The following is a 25,277-nucleotide window of genomic DNA, read 5'->3' on the forward strand; positions in this document are numbered from 1 at the left end:
GAATTTATGGGATGCCACAGAAAAGCCAGGTTCAAGCATGCACATGTAAACTAGTCTGTATTGTAGGAGCACACAAATCTTTAAGAGTGCATGCACACACGTAAAAGAAAGGGTGATCTGGTGACTTATAATATTTTACAGCCAAGCATATGATGGGAGACATTGTCATGTTGGTTTATTGCTCAAATGATAACTTAGGCTTTAGAAATGGTAATTTTCTTTCCCAGTTTGGTCAAACGAAGCCCAGAGAGCAGAAAGATTAGGCCTGCAAACCCCTGGGCTGCTGCTTTTCTCTAGAATCCTCTATGCCAAGATGCAGACTACCCCTGCATGGGGCTGAGGGATGGGGAGTCCAGCAGGAGGCTGGTGGAGGTGGTGATGGTGGGGAAGGACAGTCCACAGCAGTGCTGCCACCCAAACAGCTGGGGAAGCAGCTTAATAAAGCCCCTCCAGGCTTCAGCATCATTAGTTTTTCCACACCTGACACAGAAAGTGGCCTGATTACAAAAGGAAATGTCTTACAGAAATACTACACTATTTCAGGAGGTGTGTTTTGAGACTTCCTCTCTGTATATCATGGTTCTTTTCAAAGTGTGACCTTTGGCAGCAGGGGGGTGATGTGCTGTAGCTGCTTTTTAACAGGCAGCTCTTCTGCAGCGAGCTCTGCTCGCACAGACAAGCAGAGTCACTCCGGCTGCAGCCAGACGTTGCTGACACGTCAGTAACAGTCTGAGCAGCAGAATGTAAATCAAGATTTTAAGATGCCCTTTCCTGGCACAACACTGAACTTCAGACTACATTCATCTCCTCACTTTATTGCTGCCTTTACTCCTCCTTGTTGCAATGCTGATTGGGAAATTAAAATGAAAGTCTTTTCCAGAGACAAGCTGCCTTTGTAAATCCTCTGCGACTCAGGGCCAGAGCCAGTGCTCGGGCAGTGCTCGCCCTGGGAAGCAGTGCTGAGGGTGACGGGCTGGGTGGCACATACCAGGGATCTGGACAGCTGTGCTGGGCAAGCCTGTCTGTCTGTCTGTCTGCCCGGGGAGCAGGAGCAGCACACACTCAAGCTGGCTGGAGGGAGGCTTACGTCAGCCTTCAGGCTAAGGGGCATCTTTCCAGCAGTGACATATTCAGCAGAGTTGTCTTGTCTGGGCAACTGAGCAGCACAACCAGCCCTGCTCTGGATTTGGCCCGTAATAAATTAACAGAGAGCGGCATTTCCAGCACATGATCTGAACACTGTCAGGTCTAATGAGTTTTCAGCTCCAGACAGAAAAGGCCAATATACAGGCAATGATGGAGAAATCCCAGTGGACTGCAAGAGGGGATGTTTCATATTCACATCATTAGAGTTTCTAAACCTTCATGTATTTCCTAATTATGCAAAAGTAACAGTAGCAGCGCTGTGAGTCATTTATCAGCACCCATGTATTTTAAATGAATCTCTAATAAGCATGTACTAATGTGACACAGCAGCATTACATAAAGTAGTAGAGACTTGAAAAACCAGGGTCCTCGCTGTCTTGGGCAATGTCATTATCATTATCATAGAGCTTCTCTCCAAAAAGTAGAGCATTCAAACAGCAAGTGATTTTCCCCCCAGGCACTCTCTGCTTGCCTCTGTGGTACAGACACAGTTACAGTGTTAACCCACTGTGAGCTGCTGTGTCTGGCTTCCCACAGGCTGCAGCCCCTCTGTGTCCAGCTTCCCATGAGCTGCAGCCTCTCTCACTACCTGGTCTCCAGAACCCACAGCTCTGCTCTTACAGAAGGTGACTGCTGGGTGGTATGGAGATAGAGGTGAGCTGGAAAGCCTAAACCACAAACACAAGAGCTGTAGACAAATGCCACCTGTTATTGAAGATAATGGGGAGATTTATTCAAATATTTGTTAGTAAGTGTTGACTGAAAGCTTTGCTAAATCTTGACTTGCCTGCTGAAATTAGTAAAATGGCTCAGCCACCTTAAGCCCAGCTCCTTCAAATGCTTCCTTTCCAAGAAGTAGATGATGGATGAGCTGTTAATTTTAGTTCCTGTAAGGATACATTTTCCTCTCCAATCTACAGCCTAAAGACATTAGATCACCTCATGGGAAACCATTTCTTTTGCAATTATGTCACATTTGATTTCCTGTTGCCTTTAAAACTGCCTGTTGGCCATGTGATAGAAAGGAGGTTCAAGAGATAAACAAACCCCACCAGCAGACCATCTATCATCCATGCAATGGAGAGGCTCTGATCTCTCTGCATGCATACAGTCACCTCTTAATATTTGTACATGCTCCCACCTATATCAAACAGGGGAAGAGAGAGAAAATATATAGGTGAATAAAATTTTCACACCTTCTGTGTTTAAAAACAGTTAAACTACAGTACTTTTTATGATTAGCAACTGCCACATTGAATATCTCAGATCTATAAAACTCATCTTTGAAGCTACCACTTTTCTGTGATGTACTATTCTTTAATGTTCATAAATAAAATCACACTTCAATATTTTTGTCAGGAATTTTTTATGATGACTGTGTTGTTTAGCTCGATGTCAAGTGCACAGAAACCTCCAAACTGCTAATCATAGTTTTATCCTAAGGCAAAAGCAAAGCACTTGTATGACTGCAGTGCTAAAAACAAGTCCTTCATCTTCACCAGCAAAATAAATTTTGAAATTAAAAATCAAAGAGTTTAACTACAGATGAAACCCTTAGTGCTGCGTGCACAGAGTTCACAGTGATGTTTTTAATAGCCTCTAATGATGATCTCAATATCGTTTGATTGCACAGAATGCATAAAAATCACATGGCAGCTAGGGGTGTAGAACCCAAAGCTTCTCCTTACCTAAACAGCTTGCTCGTGGAACTTATTTCCCTCTCGTCTTCACACAAGCTCATCATCAGAGGAAAGCAATGAGCTCTTTAACTCATAGCGGGTCTAACACACTGGTGCTTCTGAACACATTATGGACATAATTCCTCGCTCTCTCCTGAGGCTCTGCCATGGAGCTGTGCTCCTCCTTGGCTGCCTGACTGGCACTGGCCTCACCTGACACTGTCAGAGGCACCTGAATGGGGAACCTTCTCTGCATGCTGTCAGCTGGGGGCGAGTGGCACTTGGCTGTTTCGAGCCAGGAGGGACCTCCTGGTGCCACAGCCCCTCCTCACACAGCCCAACACAAGGCTCTATGGAACAGGTCTGAGTTAATCTACCTGCTTTTAGCTGAAGGTGTTTCTAAATCCTTTTGATGGGTTAAAGGAATGTTTTCTTTTAATTTCAATAGTATTTGGAGTTTGTTCTTTCAGAGAAGTGTTAATTTTCTGTTTTGGTGTTAATCTGCCTGGTGTTTTTTTCTTTGCTTTCCAATGAATTGTTTTCTTTGTTACCTTTAGTTTTACCAGCTTGACAATTTGGTACTTAAGTTTCTTTTCAAGAGATACCTCACCAATCTCCTTCCCACTTACTGCTTTTTCTGGTAGCTGTTTGCATGCACCTCTCCTCAGTATGGGCAAGCAGAAATGCAAAGCCTTATGCCAGCGCATCTCATGCTTTTCTATCTGTCCCTGCTGAACTATTCTGATTTCAGAATAGTTTCAAAATGGGAAACATTTTAAAAGGCCATCCTTAGTATGACTTCCTGTGTCTTAAAAACTGTGGGTTTATACATATTTTGTGTATGGACAAAGTCCAGAAAGGACTCACTTCTGAATTTGGTTTGCAAAGAATCACTTTTTGAGGAAAACCAACTGTAAGAGCTGGAACAACCATCATGCCCAAAGGACCTTCAGTCTTTCTACTGAAATTCCTAACAGATCTGACAATTAATGACATTTACAGGAGGAAAAATCAGGAACTGACTTCAGGGCAAGTCATTCCACCTGAGGCATGGGAAAGCCACTCAGTAGCTGAGTTGTTTGGTTCGGGACATCCTTAAATTTGTGCTGAGAAATATACAAAGAAAAAATTCTAAAGTAAAGTAACATTCATTGGAGATCTTCTTTTCTCCTTAATTTTGTGAACAGTGATTAACTACATAAGTTCTCAGTGAAGTGTACTAGCAGGTCAGCTGTGTTTGTCAATGATCAAACACACACTTGGCAAGGTATTTTGCAGGAGCCTCTTAACAGAGATATCTGCTATTAATTAAAAAGAAACAACCATAAATTCAAGGGCAATTTATATTTCTAAATGTCTACAAACATGTCCTGGTGAAGTTTAAATACAGCCAAGTTTAGACAAGAATCACTAACTGATTGTAAAGGTCATGCCTTTTGAATATATGCATATTGGAGGTGAAGTATTAGAGTGTGGTATTATACTTAGGCTCAGTGCTAAATTTGGATTAAATGGCATTATATTGATTTGATAAGCTGCTCAGATATGCTGAAACTTTAATTGAATGTATTAGAAGATGTTAATTCCAACAGATAGACCTTTAAAAGTAGCTTAGGGATTTGAAACTTCTTTCTCATACAGGCCTTCACCAACCTTCAAGAAAGAGAAAGAGGAATTTTGGAGTCCTTAATCTAAGTCCATGTGTTAATAAATATCTCAGGAGAGGTTCTTTCTTTTCAATATGGATGAGTGCCCTTTGAAAGCCAAAAGGGAATTGATGTAATCTATTGATTGCCATTTAAACGCCTTTATCAGCTAATTAGTGCAAAATGTAAGATGTTTCTGAGCAGAAACAAGCAACAGCCATGAGAATAAAGGAAGGTTCCTCTGAATCTTAGATATACTGGGAGGACAAATGCCCTTATGCAGAGAATCACCAACAAGTGAGAAGTGTAAACAGTGTCTGCTGTGAAACTGTTAGAAAATATCAGCTTTGGCTGGAATTGTGAGAGCAGTGTTGGAACTGTGAGAGCAGTGTTGGCATTGTGAGAGCAGTGCTGGGACTGTGAGAGCAGTGTCACGCCAAAGCAGCCACTGTGCAAGCCTCAGGCAGCAGTGGTGTATCCAGCTTAACCCCATAGCTGGGACAGCCTCTGCCCAGGAGGCACTGCCACGTTTAGGGAAACTGCCAAGACTGGAAAATAGGTCATGAGCTGGAGTCTGCCCAGGTCTGAAGTGGCTCAAAGTCATTACCATCTGTTCATCTGAATTGAGAGGCTGGTATCAGTCCAGTTTCAGGTATTCACACTGTAAAAAACCCTTCAAAAGTGATGCTGTCTGGAAATGGGGCTGGCAGAAGGGAGCCATGGCCTGGACAAGCTCCTTCTAGCACATGCAGACAAGATGGTGGGGATCTGAAGTTATCCCTTTATGATGTATCAGGAGGCAATTTTTCCTTTCTACTGTCAGTCTGGCACCTTCCACTGACCAGCAGTGATTAAGATCAGGATTTGGCTAGTATCTTTGAGAAACATTTTAGCCTTACAGCTCTAGAAAGAGATATACACATACAAGCTTCTTAATGGGATCTTGGAGAGATTGTCCTGAACCTCCTCCTGTGGAAAGCCATGGCCCAGCTATAAAGCCAAGTTACTCCTTTCTCACTGAGTAAATGATCATGAGCCACTCAGCTGACCGCTGTTTAAACTAGCAAAATGCTGGGGGAAAATAGGTGGAAGATATTTTCCTTACACAGGGGATAAGCATCATCCTGTACTCAAGAGAACTCATGGCTTTTTCCAACTCAGAGCACTGTCCCTTCCACTGCTGCCTTTGGCAGCAGAGTGGAAAGAGATGCCAAGGGAGAACAAGTACCCTAAAACACAGAGAGGTGCAGTCTGTGCTGCAGGACCTCGGAAAGCAAGAGTCCTCTAAGTTACTTGAAGTTTCATACACCTTTACTGTCTTATTAAATAACTAATAAGACTGTACAACAAAGTATTTATGTGAACTAACACATTTGTTCTAAGGCAAAGCTTTTGCCCTTTTCAAATCAACTGAAGAAGACTCTAATTACAACACATTCATGGATGCATCACTCTATTCAAATTAATCACTCTGCAAAAGTTAATACAACTGAAATTATGTTGTGTGCCTTGAGAATGCCAAAGAGAGAGAAGCACACTTAGGGCTCATTCTTCTTCCCATTTGGCCCATACAGCCTTGCTCCACACTGCTGGGGCTCTGCTCTTGTCCATCCCCACCCAACTCTTGTCCTGGCCTGATGGAGCTGGCAGCTCCTGACAGATCAGCTCATTTACAACACTGCTTTTCCCAGCACCAGCAGAGAGACACAGCTCATCTCAAGATTATTAGCAGCACAACAAAGCATTCCTACATTTACCAGACTTTGTATCCTTTCACATGAAACACTCATTCCTTTGATCTCTCTGTGAGAAGGGGTTTGCTTGTTGTGTCAAACTATTAAGGAAATGAAGGAACATCCCCATACAATTCCTCTTTCTATATGAACTGTAACAAGATAGTCAAAAGAAGGCATTTTCCCCCCTAAGATCAGTATAGTGACTATAAACAGCACCAATATTTCTGAACAAGTTGTGCTACCTCTTTTGACAGGTTCACTCAACTAATTTTTGTTGTAGACATAATACTGCCTTGGGTTGATGATTAAGTAGAATAAATTTTTTTATACACTAATGTCACCCTTACAAGGTCAGTGCTTATTTCACAGGATTTTAACACAAAGAGAAGCTGCTGTAATGTACCTGCTACCACAGTTAATTAAGAACCACTGAGTATCTCTTTTAATATAAAGACATTACAGGCAGAGTGCAAAACCTTCAAAAATACCTCTGCATTCTCTTTCAGGTTTACATCAGATGTCTGTGTCATGCATTGAAATTTTAAGTAAATTCAAGGAGCCCTGAGTATTTCTCCAAGGAGCCCTCAGTATTTCATCAACCTACAGCAGCAAGGGGTTTTTTGTCTCCCTCCTCCTAGCACCTGGCCAGTATGCATGACAGGCAGTAATTAGTCCTGCAGCACTGGCCACTCTTCTATACAAAAAAATGTTGGTTTGAATGGCATCTGATTGGCACTGCTGAGAGAGAACCAAGAGCTCCCTGAAAGGCCTGAGCATTCCAGTTCACCCTTGGAAAGAAATAAGAGCTTTTCAGGATGACATTTTCAGAGACATAAAAGTGGACTGAGATCATATTTAGAGTTCCTAATGCCTCTCACCGAACTGTCTGCAGTTCAGCCTGTGGCTTGGCAAGAGGAGAAAGGAAGGATGATCTTAAATAAAAGTGTGCACCTGCCCCTACCCCCAAATGTTGCAAACCCCACATCTCCCTAACCAAGGTGAAAAACAACCAGAGTTCTGGGGAACAAAATTTTTACCTGACTGTCAGATACAGCCACAGCCAGATGCTGGTGAGCACTGAAGACACAACAATGGCAGCAATCAATGCTCCACCAGGAATGAGCAGCACACAGGCCTCCCATCCCCCTTCATTCTGGCAAGTGAGCACGGCCGTCGGATGGCATTACTGGCTGCCAGCTGGGCACGCACTGCAAGTAGGTCAAGAGCATCACTCCTTGCAAGAGTTTTCTCTGCTAAATATTGTGCCAACCACTGCATTATTGCTCATCAGACCAAGGCTCTGAAACTGGTGTTACAAAACCCTTCCCATGACAGCAGAGGTTGGGTTTTCCATCTTGAGATGTTTCAGGTTAAGCAAAACCAGCCGTTTTTGATAAAATGCCTTTTGATATTAAAATCTGCACTCAGGCCTGTCCTGATTGCACAAAGCATAGGATGGCTATTACAGCTGCATAAAATCAAACAACTGAAACCCATAAACTAGGCACTTAAAGGAGATTTAACAGACTTACTCTAAAGAATTCTTTGGTTGAGCCTGAATCCAAAGTGCCATAGGCTATTTCAGTTTGTTTAGCCAGGTCCTCTGCACTCTCTATGGGTGAAACCATCCTTTCCACCGTAAGGAAGGCAGCGAGATTAGCAGTGTAGGAAGAGATAATGATGAGAGTGAAGAACCACCAGACTCCTCCGACAATTCGCCCTGAGAGAGATCTAGGGAAAAACACATATCATTAAATTGCTTTGAAGACAATCCTTGATTATTTTTCTTACTTGACTGAGGAGAAATCCACATGCACAACCCTTTTGTCCAGATCTTCAAGGTATCTGTGAATAGGTGGAGTGTGAGCCAGCTCCTGATAAACTCCCTCAGGAGTGATAACCTGTTCTTACCAGGTCCTACCTGGTCTTACCTAGTGCAACTCTTTTTGCATTCTTTCAATGGAAACAAGAACAGTAAATTAAGAGATAATTCATTTGAGGAGAGAAATAAGCTCTCCTGACTTCCACAAATCCTGTGCTGGAAAAGGCTTTTCCCAGGAGATTTTTGCTGTCTCCGTGTGCCCAACCTTTCCCGGTACTGGACATGCTGGGATATGCCAGCATCATGTCCCTTTGCCCAGCTTAGAGGACATAAATGCACCTTTTACTGCATCCACTCCCAAAATGTAACATACAGTAAACCGCAAAAAGGAATCTGAGTAAACATGCAAAAGAATGTACCAAATATGATCCAGTATCCTTCTCTCATCACAACCTAGCAGGAATTACAAATTGAATCTGCATATTGAAGTGAGAAGAGAGGCTGGTTTGGTTTATGTTTTATGTTAATTAAAATTTGCATGTTGCACTCTTCCAAGTCAAGCATATCCCTGCTTTATAAGCACCAGAGCAACAGAGAAGGAAACAGAAAAAACCCATGTTTAGTTTTTAATGGCAGTCTTTGGTTTTTGTTTTTTTAAAGGAATTCCATAAGGACTTAAGAAAAAAGCCTATTTGCAAGCACATAATTATAAAATGCCTAATGGTCAGAAGGTCTGGATCTTGTCAGCAAGAGCTCTTGATGCTTTATAGCAACTGAACATCAGCCTCAAAGTGTTTGGTCTGGGCTGAAGGATGGCAGTGACACATCACTGAGCTGGGTGGGGAATTTCATTGCCATGTACATTGCTTGTTCTTCAAATACAGCATGTTGACCAAGAATCATTTCAACTGCTGAGACACAGCTATTTCATGATTTCCCTTAGCTCTACTGATACCATTGGAGGAAGAATCAATCCCAGACACATCTGTGGAACCTGGGTGCTGTAGTCCTTGGTTTGTGCCAAGAAAAGAAACAGAAAACTCTTACCTGTTTATTTGTTTCCTTCAAGCCCCTCAGTGCCATCCCCAGACAGTGGGTACAAGTTGTCCTACCAACAGATGGAGATAGGCAAAAACCAAAAGTCTCATGATGCGCCCCCACCCCACCCACACAGGGGGGTTTGCTGGTAAACTGCCCAGGCTTGGCCAGAGCCTGAGATTGCCTGAGCCATTAAAAAATTGCCATTTAATTATTCAGAAAAAAAAAAATTAAAAAATGTATCCATCCAACATTAAAGACCATAAAAAAAATCACCAACACAATAAAAACAGAGATCTCAATCTGGAATATGTGAGAGGAATGTGGGAAAAGGTAAAGCACTACTGTTCTCTCTCCTCTGCCCAAGGAGCAGCAGCTCCCACTGAAAGGGCAGATGAAGGCTGGTTCCTCATGGATGATCTGGTGGAGGAGGCCTCCCTGCCTGTCTTGATGGACTCCCAAGAGGGTAAGAGGCTTCCAGGTTTCAGCTTGGGCCGTGGAGCTGTTGTGCTCACTAACACAAGGCTACTGAGCTGCTGCAAAGGGAATTTGCAGCAATATAAATACAGAATAATGCCTTCAGTCAAGGAATCTGATCTACCTTTCTCTACTTTCTTTGTAGGTATCATGTGAATGAGATTTCAGGGAGGGCTGCAGGCCTTTTTGGCCAGCTTCCTTAACAGGTAGGGTTGTGGCTTTAGCTATTTGGTAAAGCTTGATACCCTCTTACTTGGGCTGACACAATTTTCTCCAACTACAAATCAGCCTGCTGAACTTGTCACATAAGGCTTCCTTTGGAGCCAGCAGAGAAAGAGAGAAGAGCCTGACACCCTCAGAAAGAGATTTATCTCACTTGCTGTAGTGTGGGATAAATCTAAAGTTGTCCATCTGTCCCATAACTTCGGAGAGAACAAAGATGCCTCACTAAAACCCACAGTCTACTGCTTTCAGATGGCTGTGTCAGGTGAAATTCATCCTCCTTTAGTTCCTTTCTTCACTACACACTTTCCATCTTCAGAGAAGACCTGGAGTTGAACTTCTCCTCCCTGCAGTGATGTGGACATTTTCAGAGACAGATGGAGGAGGGGTTTGGCTAGCAGGCCCAGCAGATGAAACATCTCCTTCCCTACTGCAGGACAAGCTCTGTCTGGAGTTTCCAGGTTCCCATGGCCCTCTTGCTTTAAGGTAGGTCTTGAAATAGGGAGAGGAAAAAAAAACTTATCAGGGTGTTCTGATAAATGCAGTGGAAGCATTGGGAATAAAATAGTATGTGTTCATTTTCCCTACAGTTTCCCACAGGAAATCTCTTACTTGCATTGGTAGCTGCCCCTTCTGTTGGTAGGACAGATGGGTTGCTAGGATGGAGATGTGCAGAAGATAAGTGTTTTCCAAACCAGTGAAACCTCAAGTTGCCATTGCTGCAACAATAAAAGGTTTGTGCCAGGCTGTATGTTCAGACAGCATCCTACACACTGAGAAAGGTAAAAATACCTCACCCCAGAGGTCTGGCAACCTGCATGAACCAAGTCAGACAGATACAGCACAAAGACCACCTGAGAGCCAGGAGAAGATGGGAACAGGGGGATCCCTTGATGAAAAAGGCACTTCCCCGAGGGTCCTACGTGCAAGAGAGGGGTCTCGCTAGATGGGGACCAGGGCTGTTCTCAGAAGAATTGAGGTCACTTCAAAGAAAACTGGATGTCACTAGAGTTGTTTCTCCCAGAGTCTTCCAAGGAGCACAGAAAGAAGGATTAAACAGCAGCTATTACACGGAGCAGTCTGGGATGACATAGCTGTCACTTGGTGTCACAGAAAGGGCAAAAGAAAAATCAAATAAACCACAAAGTTGACACTGAAAGAAAGACAGACAGAGAGATGAAGAACAAAAACATGGACAATCATGGCCTGGCAGCCTCCTTGAGCCAAAGAACCCCAGTTTGCTCCATCCATCTGCTCAAATGAAGACTCCTTATACCCACTGCAGGGGCTGGTGTAGAGGGAGAAAAAGGGTTAGTATAGGTACACTGGGCTGGTAATCAGAGAGTGCTGTTTGGTTTATACTGTGAACCACAGAAATGTTTTTCTATTACTCAGATAATAATTATAGAAAACCCAGTCAAGCTTCTAATACCAGCACCATTGTTTCTGATGCAAGCCATACCTGTCCAAATGTGCAATAATATAATTAAAAACAATCAATTAATGCTTTAGCTTAATACAGTCTTCCAAATCACCTCAAATTGTATGGCATTATTTTAAAGTGAATTAGAGTGCTAACAAATGAGAGGAGCAACACAGGTCTGGAACAACAGGATTATAACTCAATTGTCAAAACAAAGTCAGATGGTGATTTCAAAAGCAAGTAAATAGGAAGAGCGCATACCTTGAGAGGAAATTTAAAAGGAAGCATGGAGTCAAATGAGAGCAAATTAGTAACAAGAGAAAAAACAAAATAAACATTGAAATTCACATTCAGTTTCCAGGAGAACAATACATATAATACATTCAAACAGAACTTCATTTATGAAAATAGCTTGCATTTTGTTTCTGCTCAAGGCCATAAAAGATATTTGATTTCCTATATTACAGATACATAACAAGCTTCTCACACTACTCCATTTTTAATTGGGCTCTTTGGATCGATATAAGACAGTTGTTATGCTGACAAATAACCCTGAACACCTGTCCTAGTGTGGAGCCATGGATCCCTGAGCACAGCTCAGCTGGTGCCCCCAGGCTCTGGGCCCAGCCCTGTGCTCTGTGCACACCCAGCCAGCCTCGGCCTCGGGGACACGAGGGGCACACACAGCATCTGAGGCATCGGCTTGAGATGCTCCAGCACAGGAATGGCAATGGGAGTTTCAGGAATGTCAGGTTACCCTCTCATTGCTACTGTGAAAATCCCACAAAGACATTCCCATGGCCTTTAATAGGAGTCTCTTGAGTCTTCTGCTGTGAGAGCAGGGACCTAGAAATACACCCTCTAAATGACCAACCTCGAGATAGTTTTTGATAACCCCCCTGTCTTTTTCCATCAGCAATTAATTAATGTAGCCTCTTTGTTCCACATGAATAAAGAGCACAACAAAAATACATGCTCTCATAGAGATTTCAAAGATACTTTTGCTCAGAACAGTGTTACAAATTTGACTGTGTTTTTTCCTGATTCCATTTGCTGTATGCATCGTACATAAAAGTAAGTTTAATAATCTACTTTTGATCCCTCAAGAGTGAATTTTCAATGCTTTAGCTCACTATGCAAAAAACACAGCAGCCTTTGATAGCAGAACAAAACTGCTGAAATAAATGTTGATTACATCAAGGGATGCACTAGCCCTCAGCCTTTGGCTGCTCTCTGATTCTGTTTAGACGACTCCTATTAAATACAGAGAGGAGAGTATAGGGATATATCCTCTGGAATATCCACACAGCATACTCACCGAGGATAGATCTAACTAGTCATTAGATGTCACAGCTGTTCCACACAAAGGCAGCTGAAAGAGCCTTTATCAGCAAGTACAAAAGTGATCTCTCCAGACTGCTTGTCGGCATCTCTCTACAAGTGCTGTATGCTCTCATATAAGAAATTTATTCAGACAAAACTCACAATGGAAAAATGAAGCCCCTTTTAGTGGCAATAAAATAGTATGAAACATTCATATAGTCAATGTACTGTGAATGGTGTAACCTTACAAAGATACAGATTAAGAATGGAATACTTGGGAATAGTCCCTTCCACGGAAAAGAAATTTGACATTTTAATCAACCTAAATCAACATATCAGTCAGAGGAACAGTGTTTCTGGAATTTAAACCAAAGTATTACATTTCTCTTTTTTCCCTGTAACAATGCATATAACTGCCTGGAATGTTATCATGGAAGATAACAAAGTAACTGGACAACATCTTCAAATGAGGGCCATATATTAATACTGAGCTAATAGTTTCTGATGGACAGATAAAATAAACAGATATACTGCTGTCTCTCTCCTTTTTATTTTTTTTTGTAGGTATTTCCAAGGCACTTATTGTGGTTGTATTGAAAAAATCCAGTGCATTCCACTTGTTATATAAGGTAAATGGCTGACCATGCCAAAGAGTCACATGAGAGCTTCCCAGAAATCCTGTGCACTTTTATTTAACTGTCAATAATCAGCCCTAGCAGAAATGCCCGCAGCTTTCCATGTGATGTCCCAGTGCTTATTTCCCGGTCCTTTATATTGGTACACACATGGTCAACAGCAATTTAAATGTTATCACTGCTCATCCCCGTTAACAGCAAGCACTGGGGCAAAGTGTCAGTGCAGGTTTGAGGCATAAGGCAGAAACAGGGAGTGCAAACAGGGGGAGGAGGCCAACAGCTGTCACTGCACAGGGAGCAGCACACCCAGACACCAGGAACTGGGGACACTAACAAACACAAATTTATAGGATGATTATTGCACTCTAACAGACAAAATCACGATCCTTCCCAAGAAACTTCATAGATATTTTGTCACTTGCTTCAGTGAGGTAACTCAAGACTCCTAATGCTATATGGACCAGGAAAACCTGGCACCTTTTCAATGACTGAGGTATTGAAAAAGGCAGCGTGGAGATCAAAAAGGTGCATTTTGAATGTCAGTACTTAGGGAAAAGATCTCTCTCTTCCTCTCAATAGCAATTTTGTTAAATGGAAAACTGCATTCTGTTTGTCTCAGCAGGTGTTCTTAATAAATAAAATAGCTGGAAACTGGTTATTAAATTATTGTCATACATAAAAGAATTATTGCTCCATCACTAAGAAACTAGATAATTTTACTGCTTATAACAAGCACATCACCAAAGTATTTTACCAGTGTAAATGCAGAAACATGATAAATGTTATTAAAAAAAATAAATCTGTGGTATTCATTGTTCAATTAGAGGGAGCTTCACTATTTTAATCTGGTTTTTAAAATACTTCTATAAAAAGAAATATAATTCTACAATAGTTAATAGCAGTGCTCTCTGTTAAAATTGGTACTAATATAAATCATACTTCATTACAGCCTTATCCAGAAGGAACATCTTCATGAATAAGAAAAATCTTTATGGAAACTGGCAGTGCTTATTAGACCATATTGACTACGAACAGAGGGACAGCAGATTAGACTGGACTGAAATAACAATACACACAGAGGACAGTAGCACAGTACATCTGGAGACATGAACATGTGCAAAATGGTGGCAAGCAGAAGGATGAAAGGATGGCTCAAGAAGAACAAAACTGGAGAAATTAGGCTCAAAAGAAAGTAAAAAGAGTAGCAGAAGGCTTGATGGGAGTGGAGATGCTTTAAAGTGCTGTTGCATGTGACTTTTAAAAAGAAATCTTATTTTGCAAAGCAGAATGTGTTATATGCACCAAGGAGATGACCGTAAAATGAGATATGCAGCAAAAACACGGTAGCCCTCCAAGCATTGCTGAAAACAGAAAACCCTATGCATTTTACAGCCTCAACATGGTGAATATAAGTTTGGCAGAAATGCATAAATGGCATTATAAGCAATGCACTTACTCTGGAGGCAAATGTTAGCAAACATGGTGGCTTGATGAGGATGCTGAATATTGAATGGAAATGTCAAAATAAAAAAATTGGAATTAAAAAGAAATTTGAGAAAGTAACATATATGCACCATGGTATCAGAAAATGACCATAAAATGCAAAAAGGTGATGGAGTGATATGGAACAAACCTTGGAGAAATATCGCATCCTTGCTGCATAAAGGCACCCAGGGAAAACCAAAGGCTGTTAAATATTCCAAACTCATTTGGAGGGTCAGGAGGATTCTGAGGGTCACGTGGTTCTTCAGTGTTGTCTTCCAAGTGCCACTCATAAGGGCTGAATCTGCTGACTAGGAAAAGAACTACGCTGACTCCAATGTAAGCAAAGACTATACACATCCAAATTTCATAAGCCAAAGGATCCAGGAAAGAGAACACGCCTGGTTTAGATTTCTGAGGCTTCTTGATCATGATGGAGATGCCCAGGCTCATAAAGGGTTTGGAAAAGTCTATGACTTCTTCTCGTACCAATGTTATGGTGAGGGGGGCAACAGCTATATCTGCTCTCTGAAAAGGGAAAACAAATCCAAGTTAGTTACAAGTCAGACACAACAGAATCAGAATCTAGAGTCTCAGGCTAATGAATCAGATGATAAATTACAAGAGTGAGTGGAAATAAATTCTTTGCAGGCTATTTTGCAGTCACTGTTTAAGGACTACATGATATTAACAGAAAATTATTAACAAGTAAAATTATAATCAAATCTGTGCAAGGGGCTCATGACAGCAGCAGATATTTCTATTAAGTTAAAATGGATGAATAAACACTACACAAATTGGACAGTGAGATGGCAACCAACACAATGTCATTTTCTAGTGATGGTCTGTAACCACCCATTTGTCTTGAAGACTTTGGACAAATTCTGTGTTTGCTATGTTTTAATTTTCTCTTTTCCATTCTTTCAGCAAGTTCTCTCGCCTTACTGATTAGTTCAAGATCTTTAAAAGGAACCCATGAGAAGTAATCCATCACTGAATTTCAGCTGCACTTGGGTGCTGCTACTTGCATGCTCCTTTAAAACTCCACTGCAGTAAGGGACAGAAGGGGGAGAAGAACCAGACACACCCTTTCTGTGGTCACTGAAGAACAGTTAACACAGATTTCTGAATGCCTGAGGAGTAAATAGCCTGGATAATCTGAGGAGAATGCAGTGTCATGTCTGCCCTCCTATCATAGAGACCTTGGCTCTACAGGCCTGTAACAGACTGTGCTCTGGGGCTGTGACACCTGGAAGCACAATGGCATCTATTGCATCATTCATCATTCACCTGCGTGCTGGTGAACCAATACCCTTCCCTTCAATCTATACATCCTTGCTGGATTCCATGAGTTGGCAGGCATGTAAAAACAAATTACTTAGTTTCCTGATTAAAAATAACATTCCAGAATAGATTTTCAACATATTTAAGTGTACCTGTATTTCTATGCTATAAAGATTCAAGTCATACTACTTAGATACCCTAGCCTTGATCCAGCCAAGTACTCAAGCAGTTGTATTTGTATGAGAGTGGAATGGAATGCTAAAAAAAGAGCCCTTTTCATTTGAAGAGTGTTATGAGAGCCTACATACACTATTTTAAACACTCTAAATATTCATGTTATTGATATTTTTAAAGAAGGTCTTTCATTGGTAATTAAGAATTTCAGAAAGAAAAAAGGGTTCTTAGGGAAACCTTGACTTATCAGTACCTAAACCACTGTGCACCTTTTAAACAGATTTTTTTCCCCACTAGTAAATAGGCATCTCTTTCTGGTGGAAAAATAAAATCTGATTAAGTGGAAGTTTGAATAAAAGTTAATGGGAAGTGTTAATAAGACAGGATTAAAATCTGTGCCATAAAATAATTGAATATGCCTTTATGTAAATCTGATGGTGATGTACGTGACTGTCATTAATATCTGGTCTGCTCCTCCTCCCAGCTATTGGTTTGGGTTTTATATTTGATAAGCAGAAATGGCAAAGGCTTCTCATACAGCTGATCAGAGCACCATGGGCTTGGTGCCTGCTGGTGCTCAGCAGCACCGTGCAGCCATCCTGGAGCACTGCTCAGGGTTTGCAGACCAAGGCCAGTGACAGCCTTGTCAGATGAGGGCTGGCCCTCCCCACAGCTGCCTCTCTCTGCAGGGCACCCATTTGCACACTCAGCCCCAAGGTTTGCTCCAGCCACCCAGGAATATCTCTCGACAGTTCCTACCAGCATGTACAGCTACAAGGTACATGCACAAGTTCACTGCTTGGAATAATCTGATAAAACCATGCCTGTGCATGTAAGGAAGCCACTTGGAAATCATGGCCCTGGGTGCCCCCTCTGACAGCCCTGCTCAGTCCCTTTTGACAGTCATGTGTACTGGGACACTGCCTTTCCCCTTGAGTAGCCCTTTCCTCAAGGAGAAAACTTCAGCTGATTTGTGGTCACTTACTGCAAAAATCTATCTGAACGTGGCTTGAATATAAAAACTGAAAATGCCTTTGGATGCCTGGATGTTTCCTGGCTTTGCAGATGAATGTGTTCATCACCTAAGTAATGGAGAGACTGGAGGGGAGGATATGGGTAGAGTGAGGTAACATCTTTGCAAGATGTTGGAACTTGTTCACTGAGGAATTCCCCCAAAACATGTATTTCTCTCACAGCTGATGGTTGTTGAGCTCCTGCTAAATACCAGATGTCTGCAGTCAGGATGAGATTCACACAGAATATAATTTTTAAATATAGTCAGAGTCCACAGCCAGCTGGAAGACTAAGCACTTTGACCATGCCACTGTACTTCCTGTTGAACTAATGAGGTACTTACAAATTAATCCTTATTAAAGCAAGCTTAATGGATCAGGACCCCTGTGGAGACTTAGCAGTGGCTCCATGTGAAGTGAAGCTTAGGTGGGAGGCAGGTGCACATGGACTGCCAGCCTTGGAACACCCCGTCAAGGGGGGGAAAGGTGCTTCAGCTGTAAGAGCATTTAGTTTCTGGAGCATTTTCATGGACTTGGAGAATTTTAATTCTCCCAAAGTAATATTTTACTTGCTAAAGTAGACATGTGGAACTTTTCCTAAGTGCTGATGCAGCATGCAATAAGGTCTGTATCTCCTTCATGCCCAGCTGAGTTCATGCAGGATGTTCCTGTAGGGGATGAAGCTGATGCTGAAGCACAGACAAATCACTTGTTAAAGCCCTGATTGTTACCATGTTCATATCATACAGAGCAGATTTCTTTGTAAATAATTTCAAACTGCCTTATAATATTAAATGGGATACAAATACTAATTTTCTGATACATCTCAGTCTTCCTGCTTTCCTACCATCCCTACCAAAGGCATTCACTGTATTGGAAAGACCATCCTTTCTGTTTCTGCAGAGGGAACAAGCATGGCCACACAAGGTCTTGGGAAACCAGGGCACTCTCAAGTGGACCAGCTACAATCCAACACCCAAACCTGGATGTTCACCACTTCCCTGAATATTAGCTGCACTAGGGAGGTTAAAAAACAGTTCTCTCTTTGCTTATTTATTTAGAGATACAGTATTTGAAATGGAGAGCTCTAAGCACCCTAAAGGATCATTAATAACTGCAGCACTGTTGAGAATTTCCCTCCCTGTTATGGCTGCAGATAAGCAGAACCCATACAAATTGAGCTCGATTAAAAAGAACACAACCACAAACATGTCCTTCTTCGTACAGAACTGGAGAGGGGCTTAAGAACCTCAACAACTGAGCTTTGCTAATCACTCATGACTAATGGTGTTTCAAACATCATCTTCACTGCATTTGAGCCGGGCAAGAAATGTCATGGATTCCTCTGAGGCTTGTTCTGTCTTTGCCTACTAGTGTGGGAGGGATGGATTTAGAGAGGACAGGCAGCACAGAGGCGCTGCCCACTCTGCTCAAAGATGACCCCAGGGAGCTGCAAACCTCCAGACTCTTATGGAGAGGGAGAAAAAAATAGCAAATGGAAATATCCTTCAACATGGAGAATGAAAAATGATAAGATGTTCCACCTCTGTAATCCAAAAGGAGGAATGGGATTCTTCTGCTTACAGACCTACTGATGACTCTCCCAAATCCAAAGCTGTGCACTAGAGACAGTGAGATCTGGGCTGTGCTCCTGCTTGCAGAACTGAACGCCTCCTTTGCTCAAGGGTCACTTTTCAAGAAGTGGGTCTGGACTGCAGTCACTTTGTGTGACAGGAAGCCAGGCAGAACCCCAGCTCTGTGCAGACTCCAGCAGAGGGACGCTGACTGACGTCCATCAGCAGCCAAACCTCTGGGCACCCCAAAAGTGCTGAATTCAGGTACACAGGGGCACCTGAAGGGACTGTGCTGCAATGGTGACTGTCTCTGAGCATGTTTTAACACTTCTCAGTGCAGTCTGAGGTTTCCAGGTAGCAGAAAAGAGTGTCAGACAGAGCAACACATCACCTGTGGTATCAGCTGGTAAGAGCTACCTTTGTAAAGGCAGTCCAATATCCCCAAGGATATTCAGGGTGTGTTGAGAGGCCAGGTCATGGGGGCAATGTGGTTTTAACACATTAGCTCACACTTATTTAAAGCCAACAGGTCATACCTGACTAGCAACATGCTGCATTGAAGCCTTAATGCGCCCTAGCTGAGCAGTGTAAAAAGGCATTAAGGTGTTAAAATGGCAGTGGGCCCCATCTGCCACAGTTTGTCAAAGTTAAGTCCATTTGTGATTTCTGTGGATGCTCACAGCTCATCCTGACACACTCCTGCCATTCACAGATGGAGACATAAAGGGTACATCTGCTTTTGGGGCTGTGGACATATGTGTACTCTCTCTGCCTGTGCTTGGACTCAGGTCAGCCAAAGCCCAGGATGATGGCAGCGTGGCTCTGTGCCAGGGCTGTGTTCCTGTCCCCCACCACAGCTCAGCCTGGCCAGGGACCCCACATCTCCCCATGTGTACAGGGCAAGGGTCTGTCTGAGCTGCAGAGCAGCAGCATCACACAGCTGCCTTTGGGGACCTGTACCTGGGCTTCCCCCCTGCAGAAACCAGGAGTGAGGAGCAAAGGACAAGCCTCACCCACTCATGGCATGGTCAGGCTCTGCCACAGACTCAGAGCATGTGGGAGATTTAAGGAAAAGTAGGGATCAAATTAGTCTGCCTCTCTGCTCTGATTCAAAGGCTGTATGTGCCATCTTCAGTATTTCTGCATGCTGCTGGCACAGCCAGAGGCCAGCCCCACACAGGGTGGGTTGGTCTGCTCAAGGCAGGGGATGTGTCGGCCGTCCCTCTCTGACAGACTGCGGAGGCTGCTGTGTTCCAGGGACTGCCTGTCCCTTACATCCCTGCTTCACTCCTTTGTGCTATTTTACATATTGAGAGGTTTTTATAAAGGCTTGTTTCAACCTGAGCAGAGTTTTAAAGGCAGTAAGGTCTGGCTGCTCTTTTCATTCCCAAAGCATTTGTAGTTACAATTAAGATCTGTGTTAAAAGTACTGTCAATTAGCCTCAGCGCTGTGAAAAGCACCAGGCCCGGGGAGGGATGGCTTCCCCTGGCTGAACAGGGAAGGAAGAACAGCAGCCTGCTTTAAAAGGGGAAGGAGAAATAAAAGCCTACAGAAAGAGGCTGACCCCAAAGAAGAGAAAAGACGACTGTCTAGTGCTCAGCAGCTGGTGGGTACAAAGCCCTGAGCACAGGGGCCGAGGGAGCTGCTGCTGCTGCTCTGCCCCAGCCAAGGGCACGTCCTCAGCCCCTGGGTCACTGCAGGACAGCACTTGCCTAGCTGGATTGCTCTGCTGGTTAGATTTAAATAGCAATTCAGTCTCCTGGACTAAGAATGATTTAGCTACTACCCTTCTGAAATGTCCAGGAAAAAAGCTTTACCTATTTTCTATTTTTATTCTGTTTAAAATTTCCACTGTTCTTTGGAAATTTCTCTTAGCTTAAAAAAATAACAGTGCTTGAATGGGTATCTGGTAGGATGAAGAGTTTTATTTTGACATATTGGAGTGAAAGTGCAAAATTAAGGGTTTTTTTTCAGCCTGAACTGACACTTTTTGATTTATGAAAAATCAAATACATTTCCTTTTATACCAAATTTCATTATGATTATTAATTAGTATTAAAATTATCATTACTACTGCTATCACTAACATTTAAAAATTGCTAACAAACCACAAAGCTCTGTTATTCCCTCTCCACCAAGCCTTCTGGGTTCTCCTGCCTGAAGCAAAGGAGTTTGGAAATATCTGCTCAGGCAGAATTCCCTGCCTCCAGGGCTGCCATCCCTCTGTAACCAAGTGCATGGGCATAGCCCTTTGCAAAACTACAAGGCCCAAGGGACACAGCTGAGATTGTCCTTGACTTCAGGGACCCTACAGTACAGCAGACTTTTATACCCTCCAACCAGACCGGATGTGATATGAGACAGGGGAGGGAGAATTTCTAATGGGAAGCATTTTAGTGTGTAAATGTCAGTGTGTAACTCTAGGGACTGCTCCAGTCAGCCCAGCTGATGCCGACCTCCAATGAGTCCTTCACTGGAGTCAGGGCTGTGCCACCCTCCAGAGCTGCAGCAGGGTGACACAGCCCCCCGGGTGCTTTGGGATCAGCTCAGTGCAGACTGGGGCCCTCCCCTCCAATGCAGAGTCTGGAGGCTGCCCTTTCTCCCTGACTCTGGACTGCATTCCACAGGAATGGAGAGCAATAGTAACAATCAACTAGCCCAACCTAAACATTAAATACAGTTAATTAGGGTTTTAACATTCAAATGACAAGTCATTCATTTCCTATGATTGTGCCAAGAGCAATTTTAGAAAAGAGTTGCATGCATGGGGCTATGCAAAAAAGGGCTCAGTATTCAAAAAACTGGCTGAGATGCTCCAGCAGTGCCAGGTGGTGTCAAGGAGGCTGCTGGGTCAGGAATATGCAGTATTTGACAAATGCCTAGTCACTACTTATCACTTGAGACAAATGCAATCTAAAGGATTGTGTTTCTGCCACAGCTCAGCTGAGCTGCTGGGTAACTGGTACCAAAACCAATCAGGCTCCTTTCATCCTACCAAGTCTATCTTCCACAGATGCTAACAAAGGTACTTAAAATCTAATCTGCCTCTTGTCTTCCCAAAATGGAATCCAGAGGAGCCAAATTTGAGTAATTTTGCTGACAAGATTCACAGGGGCATTACGTTAACATAGTTTTAGTTCCCTAATAGAGTTTTAAGCCCGTGAGAGATAAAGGAAAGTTAGCACGTAAATGAGGCGCTTGCTCCAAATAATTAGCACTTCTGGAGTACTTCTCATCTTCAAAGGGCTTAGTGCACATCCTGGTGTGGTACCCAGCCCCCTCTCAAGGGATGGAGAAAGAGGCCAAGGGTATTTCACAATGTTTGCAAATAGAGCTGGGAAAAGGTCTGGAGGGCGGGTGAGGTTTGAACTTGGAGTTCAGGGGCTGTTTTCCCTGCTCCCAGAAAGCCAGGTGGGTTTCCATGCAGCTTGCAAGCTCGGTTCAGCTGGGCAGTTTGGGGAGCTGGCTCAGCAGCACGGGGCTGGAAGCATTAACTTGAGTCTGCACTCAAACCTCAAGGGACACATCTGACCTTTGAATAATTGAGCATTGCAGTGGAGAGGCTTCAGTAACAGAGCTCACAGCATGAGTGCAGGAACTGTTGGGGGTCAGGGAGGGAAACATTCCTCAATTTTTCATTAACGAGAAAACACAGATGAAAACTCTGCTCAGAGTACAAAGGAACTGACCTTTTTGCAGGGGAAAAGGAGAATGGTGGGTGGTTTTGGGGTTAAGGAATGGTCTGTGGTGCCTGCAGGGCTGGTTTTGCTGGTGTGGAAAGGTCACAAGTATGATTAGGGGTAAGTTTGATGCTAAGGAGGCAGAGCTCTCTTGAGCTAGGCTGGTCCCAAGAGGCTGTGGAAAAGGCAGCTGCAGCCAAACTGCTTATCACACACTGGTTTGGGTTGGAAAGGACATTTAAAGATCATCTAGTTCAACCTCCCTGCAGTAAGAAGGGACATCTTCCACTAGATCAGGGTGTTTAGAGCCCTGTCCAGCCTGACCTTCAATGTTTCCAGGGATAGAGCATCCACTGCTTCTGTGGGCAACTTGGGCCAGGTCCTCAGCACCCTCACAATGAAGAATTTCTTTCTAACAACTAATCTGAATCTGCCTTCTTTCAGTTTAAAGCCATTCCTCCTTGTCTTATCACTACATGACCTTCTAAAACATCCCTCTCCATTTATCTTACAGCCCCTTCAGGTATTGGAAGGTGCTCTAAGGTCTCTTTGGAGCCTTCATCAGGCTGAAGAGTCTCAGCTCTCTCAGCCCTTCCTCACAGGACAGGTGTTCCAGCCCTCAGAACATCTTTGAGGCCCTTTATGCAGGGATCTTATATGGCAGCTGCACAGACTAATCTGACTGGGCTCAAGACACAAAAGCTGTAGCCCACATCACACCTTTCTCCCCCAGTGTACACAGCCCCTGTGCTCTGACTGTTAGCAGCAATTTCACCTTCTCTTTTGCCATGCTTTTTCCACATGGTATGGTTATTTTATAAGTGAATGAACAAGTTTCATTGCTTGTCACTTGCAAGTACATCAAAAGGACCCAATTACAGCTGATACTCTTGATATTTCTTGAACCACACACAGAGCAACTGAGGGTATAGGTTTCCAGTGCAGTGTAATTTGCTTGGAACTAAACTAAACCCTTGCTTCAGAGGTTCTCAGTGGACTTGTGCTCTCTAAGAGAGCGAACTTCAGTTTCCCAGATTGCACAACTGAGGCATGCAGAGTTCAGAAGATTTGCATAATGGCAGACCTCAAAGCAACAGGGAAGCAAAGAGGTAATCCAAGGGTCCAGAACCCTGTTTACTTTCTGTAATCAGTAGATTTCCCTCCTTGCCACAGTACAATACAACAAAACCATTGTTATTTCTACAAAACATTTTCAAGTTGAGCAGGCTACCAATCACATAATAAGGCATCAGGACTGACTGCTCCAGAGTAAGAAAACTTGTGAAAATCTAGAAATTACTTAAAGACTGATTCATTGGAAAATAATCATCTCACCAAACATTTTGCAAGAATGATGATGCATTATCCCAAGGAAATTTTGAGGTGACTTTTAGAAATCACACTCAGCCACAGAACAAAAGGATGCAATTGAAATATGCACTTCTGCTCAGATATTTTTAATAAAGGGAAGCTTGTTAAAAATAAACTGCAAAAAAGATTTGGGCGGAATCACAAATCATCTCATTAGCATTTGAGGAAAAAAAAGATGAAATATCAGCTTGAGAAGTCTTTTCTGCAAAGCCAATTTTCTCCCCCTTCCATCTGGTTTAACAGTATTCCAAAATTCTCCTTTTCAAAGAAAGTTCTAAAATGGCAGTTCCGGACTGTTTTTGTTCTTACTAAACAAAGTGATGTACACCCAATATAGAAATATAAAGAAGAATGCAGTGAATTAGCCTTTTTTTTTTTTTTGTCTGACAGTTGATTTTTGAAGCCAAACCCATGGTTTAAAGAGAAAAAACATATGGATGATTTCCCACCTGCATTGCTTCTTACCCTGAAAAGTAACCATGGAGTTAAATGGATCAAACACAAACCAAGAGCAGTGACCCAGCAAGGCTCAGTATCCCAGATCAGACCTTTAATGAGAGGGACACCGCCCCCAGCACTTAAGAGACTGACACAGAAAAAGGAGATCTGGCAAATGAAGAAGAAGCATATAAAGAACAAACTGGAAATTCTGCTATAAGCAAGAATTTGAAGTTTGCCCAATGCTACTTATCAACATTTTGTGGACTCTGATTTGGAGAACAGCAGTAAAATGTGACACTTTCCTGCAATGAAACAATTAAAAAAGTAGACTATAAAAATGGCAATACAAAGAAATATCTAGAATTTTAAAGGTAGTATTCAAACAGGTGATCTTTATTTTGCAGTTTATTAACTTTGAGCATATTATTTTATAAAGAACATTAAAATGAAGGTTAAGAGAAACTTACCCCATAGACCAGTTCACCCACCATGCCATTCCATATCTTAGTCTCAGGGTCCCTAGCTCCATATTTCCCATCTCCAACAATTGACAGTTTGTATTTTATTCCAACATGTTTTGCTATTTCAGAAGCTAAGTCTACACAATATCCTTCATATCTCTCATTCCCTTCTAGTTGTTCATGGTTTTTCTTATACATTACATATGGTGATTCCTTTGAAACAAAAGTAAAGATCAAAAGTCTATGAATGTAAAATACAGCTGTAAACCACACAAAATGAGAGCTGTTATTATCCTTTATGTTACTGGCAAATATTTACAATATTTCCTGCTTTGGTACAGAAATTAGACAGACTTCTGCATAAAACTCCTTGGCTGATCCTACAGCCACACATACTATTGACTGTATTCCCAGTAAGGAGCCATTGAAAACAGGACTTTTTAACACACACATCTGTTTGCAGAATTAGGCCTGATTAGACAGTCAAGTAGCATCATTGTAGCAATAATTCAAATTTTAGTGTTTAAAGACTGACATATTCAACACCTGTACCATCACCACAATTTCCTAAGGCCCCAGTGGCCACAAATGGGGCTCTGAAGGAGATATTTTCAAAGAAGCCTAAGGGAAGCTAGGTTGAAATCCTCAG

At 42.6% G+C, this 25,277-nt stretch overlaps 1 protein-coding gene across 4 annotated transcripts in view; it reads right to left on the bottom strand.

The window, feature by feature from the left end:
* GRIA3 (glutamate ionotropic receptor AMPA type subunit 3) overlaps window positions 1–25,277 on the bottom strand; it is a 144,132-nt gene that overhangs the window by 27,970 nt on the left and 90,885 nt on the right. For all 4 annotated transcript variants that reach the window (XR_008508616.1, XM_036402005.2, XM_036402004.2 and 1 more), the window contains exons 10-12: window positions 24,635–24,841; window positions 14,781–15,157; window positions 7,740–7,938 (exon numbers count right to left, since the gene is read on the bottom strand). Coding sequence is in view for 3 of the 4 variants with exons in the window: in XM_036402005.2 (XP_036257898.1) it covers window positions 7,740–7,938; window positions 14,781–15,157; window positions 24,635–24,841 (783 nt within the window). In the remaining variant the exon portion in view is untranslated. The remainder of the gene's footprint in view (window positions 1–7,739; window positions 7,939–14,780; window positions 15,158–24,634; window positions 24,842–25,277) is intronic.

This window comes from Molothrus ater, chromosome 14 (assembly GCF_012460135.2).
Source record: "Molothrus ater isolate BHLD 08-10-18 breed brown headed cowbird chromosome 14, BPBGC_Mater_1.1, whole genome shotgun sequence".
Taxonomy (NCBI): Eukaryota; Metazoa; Chordata; class Aves; order Passeriformes; family Icteridae; genus Molothrus; species Molothrus ater.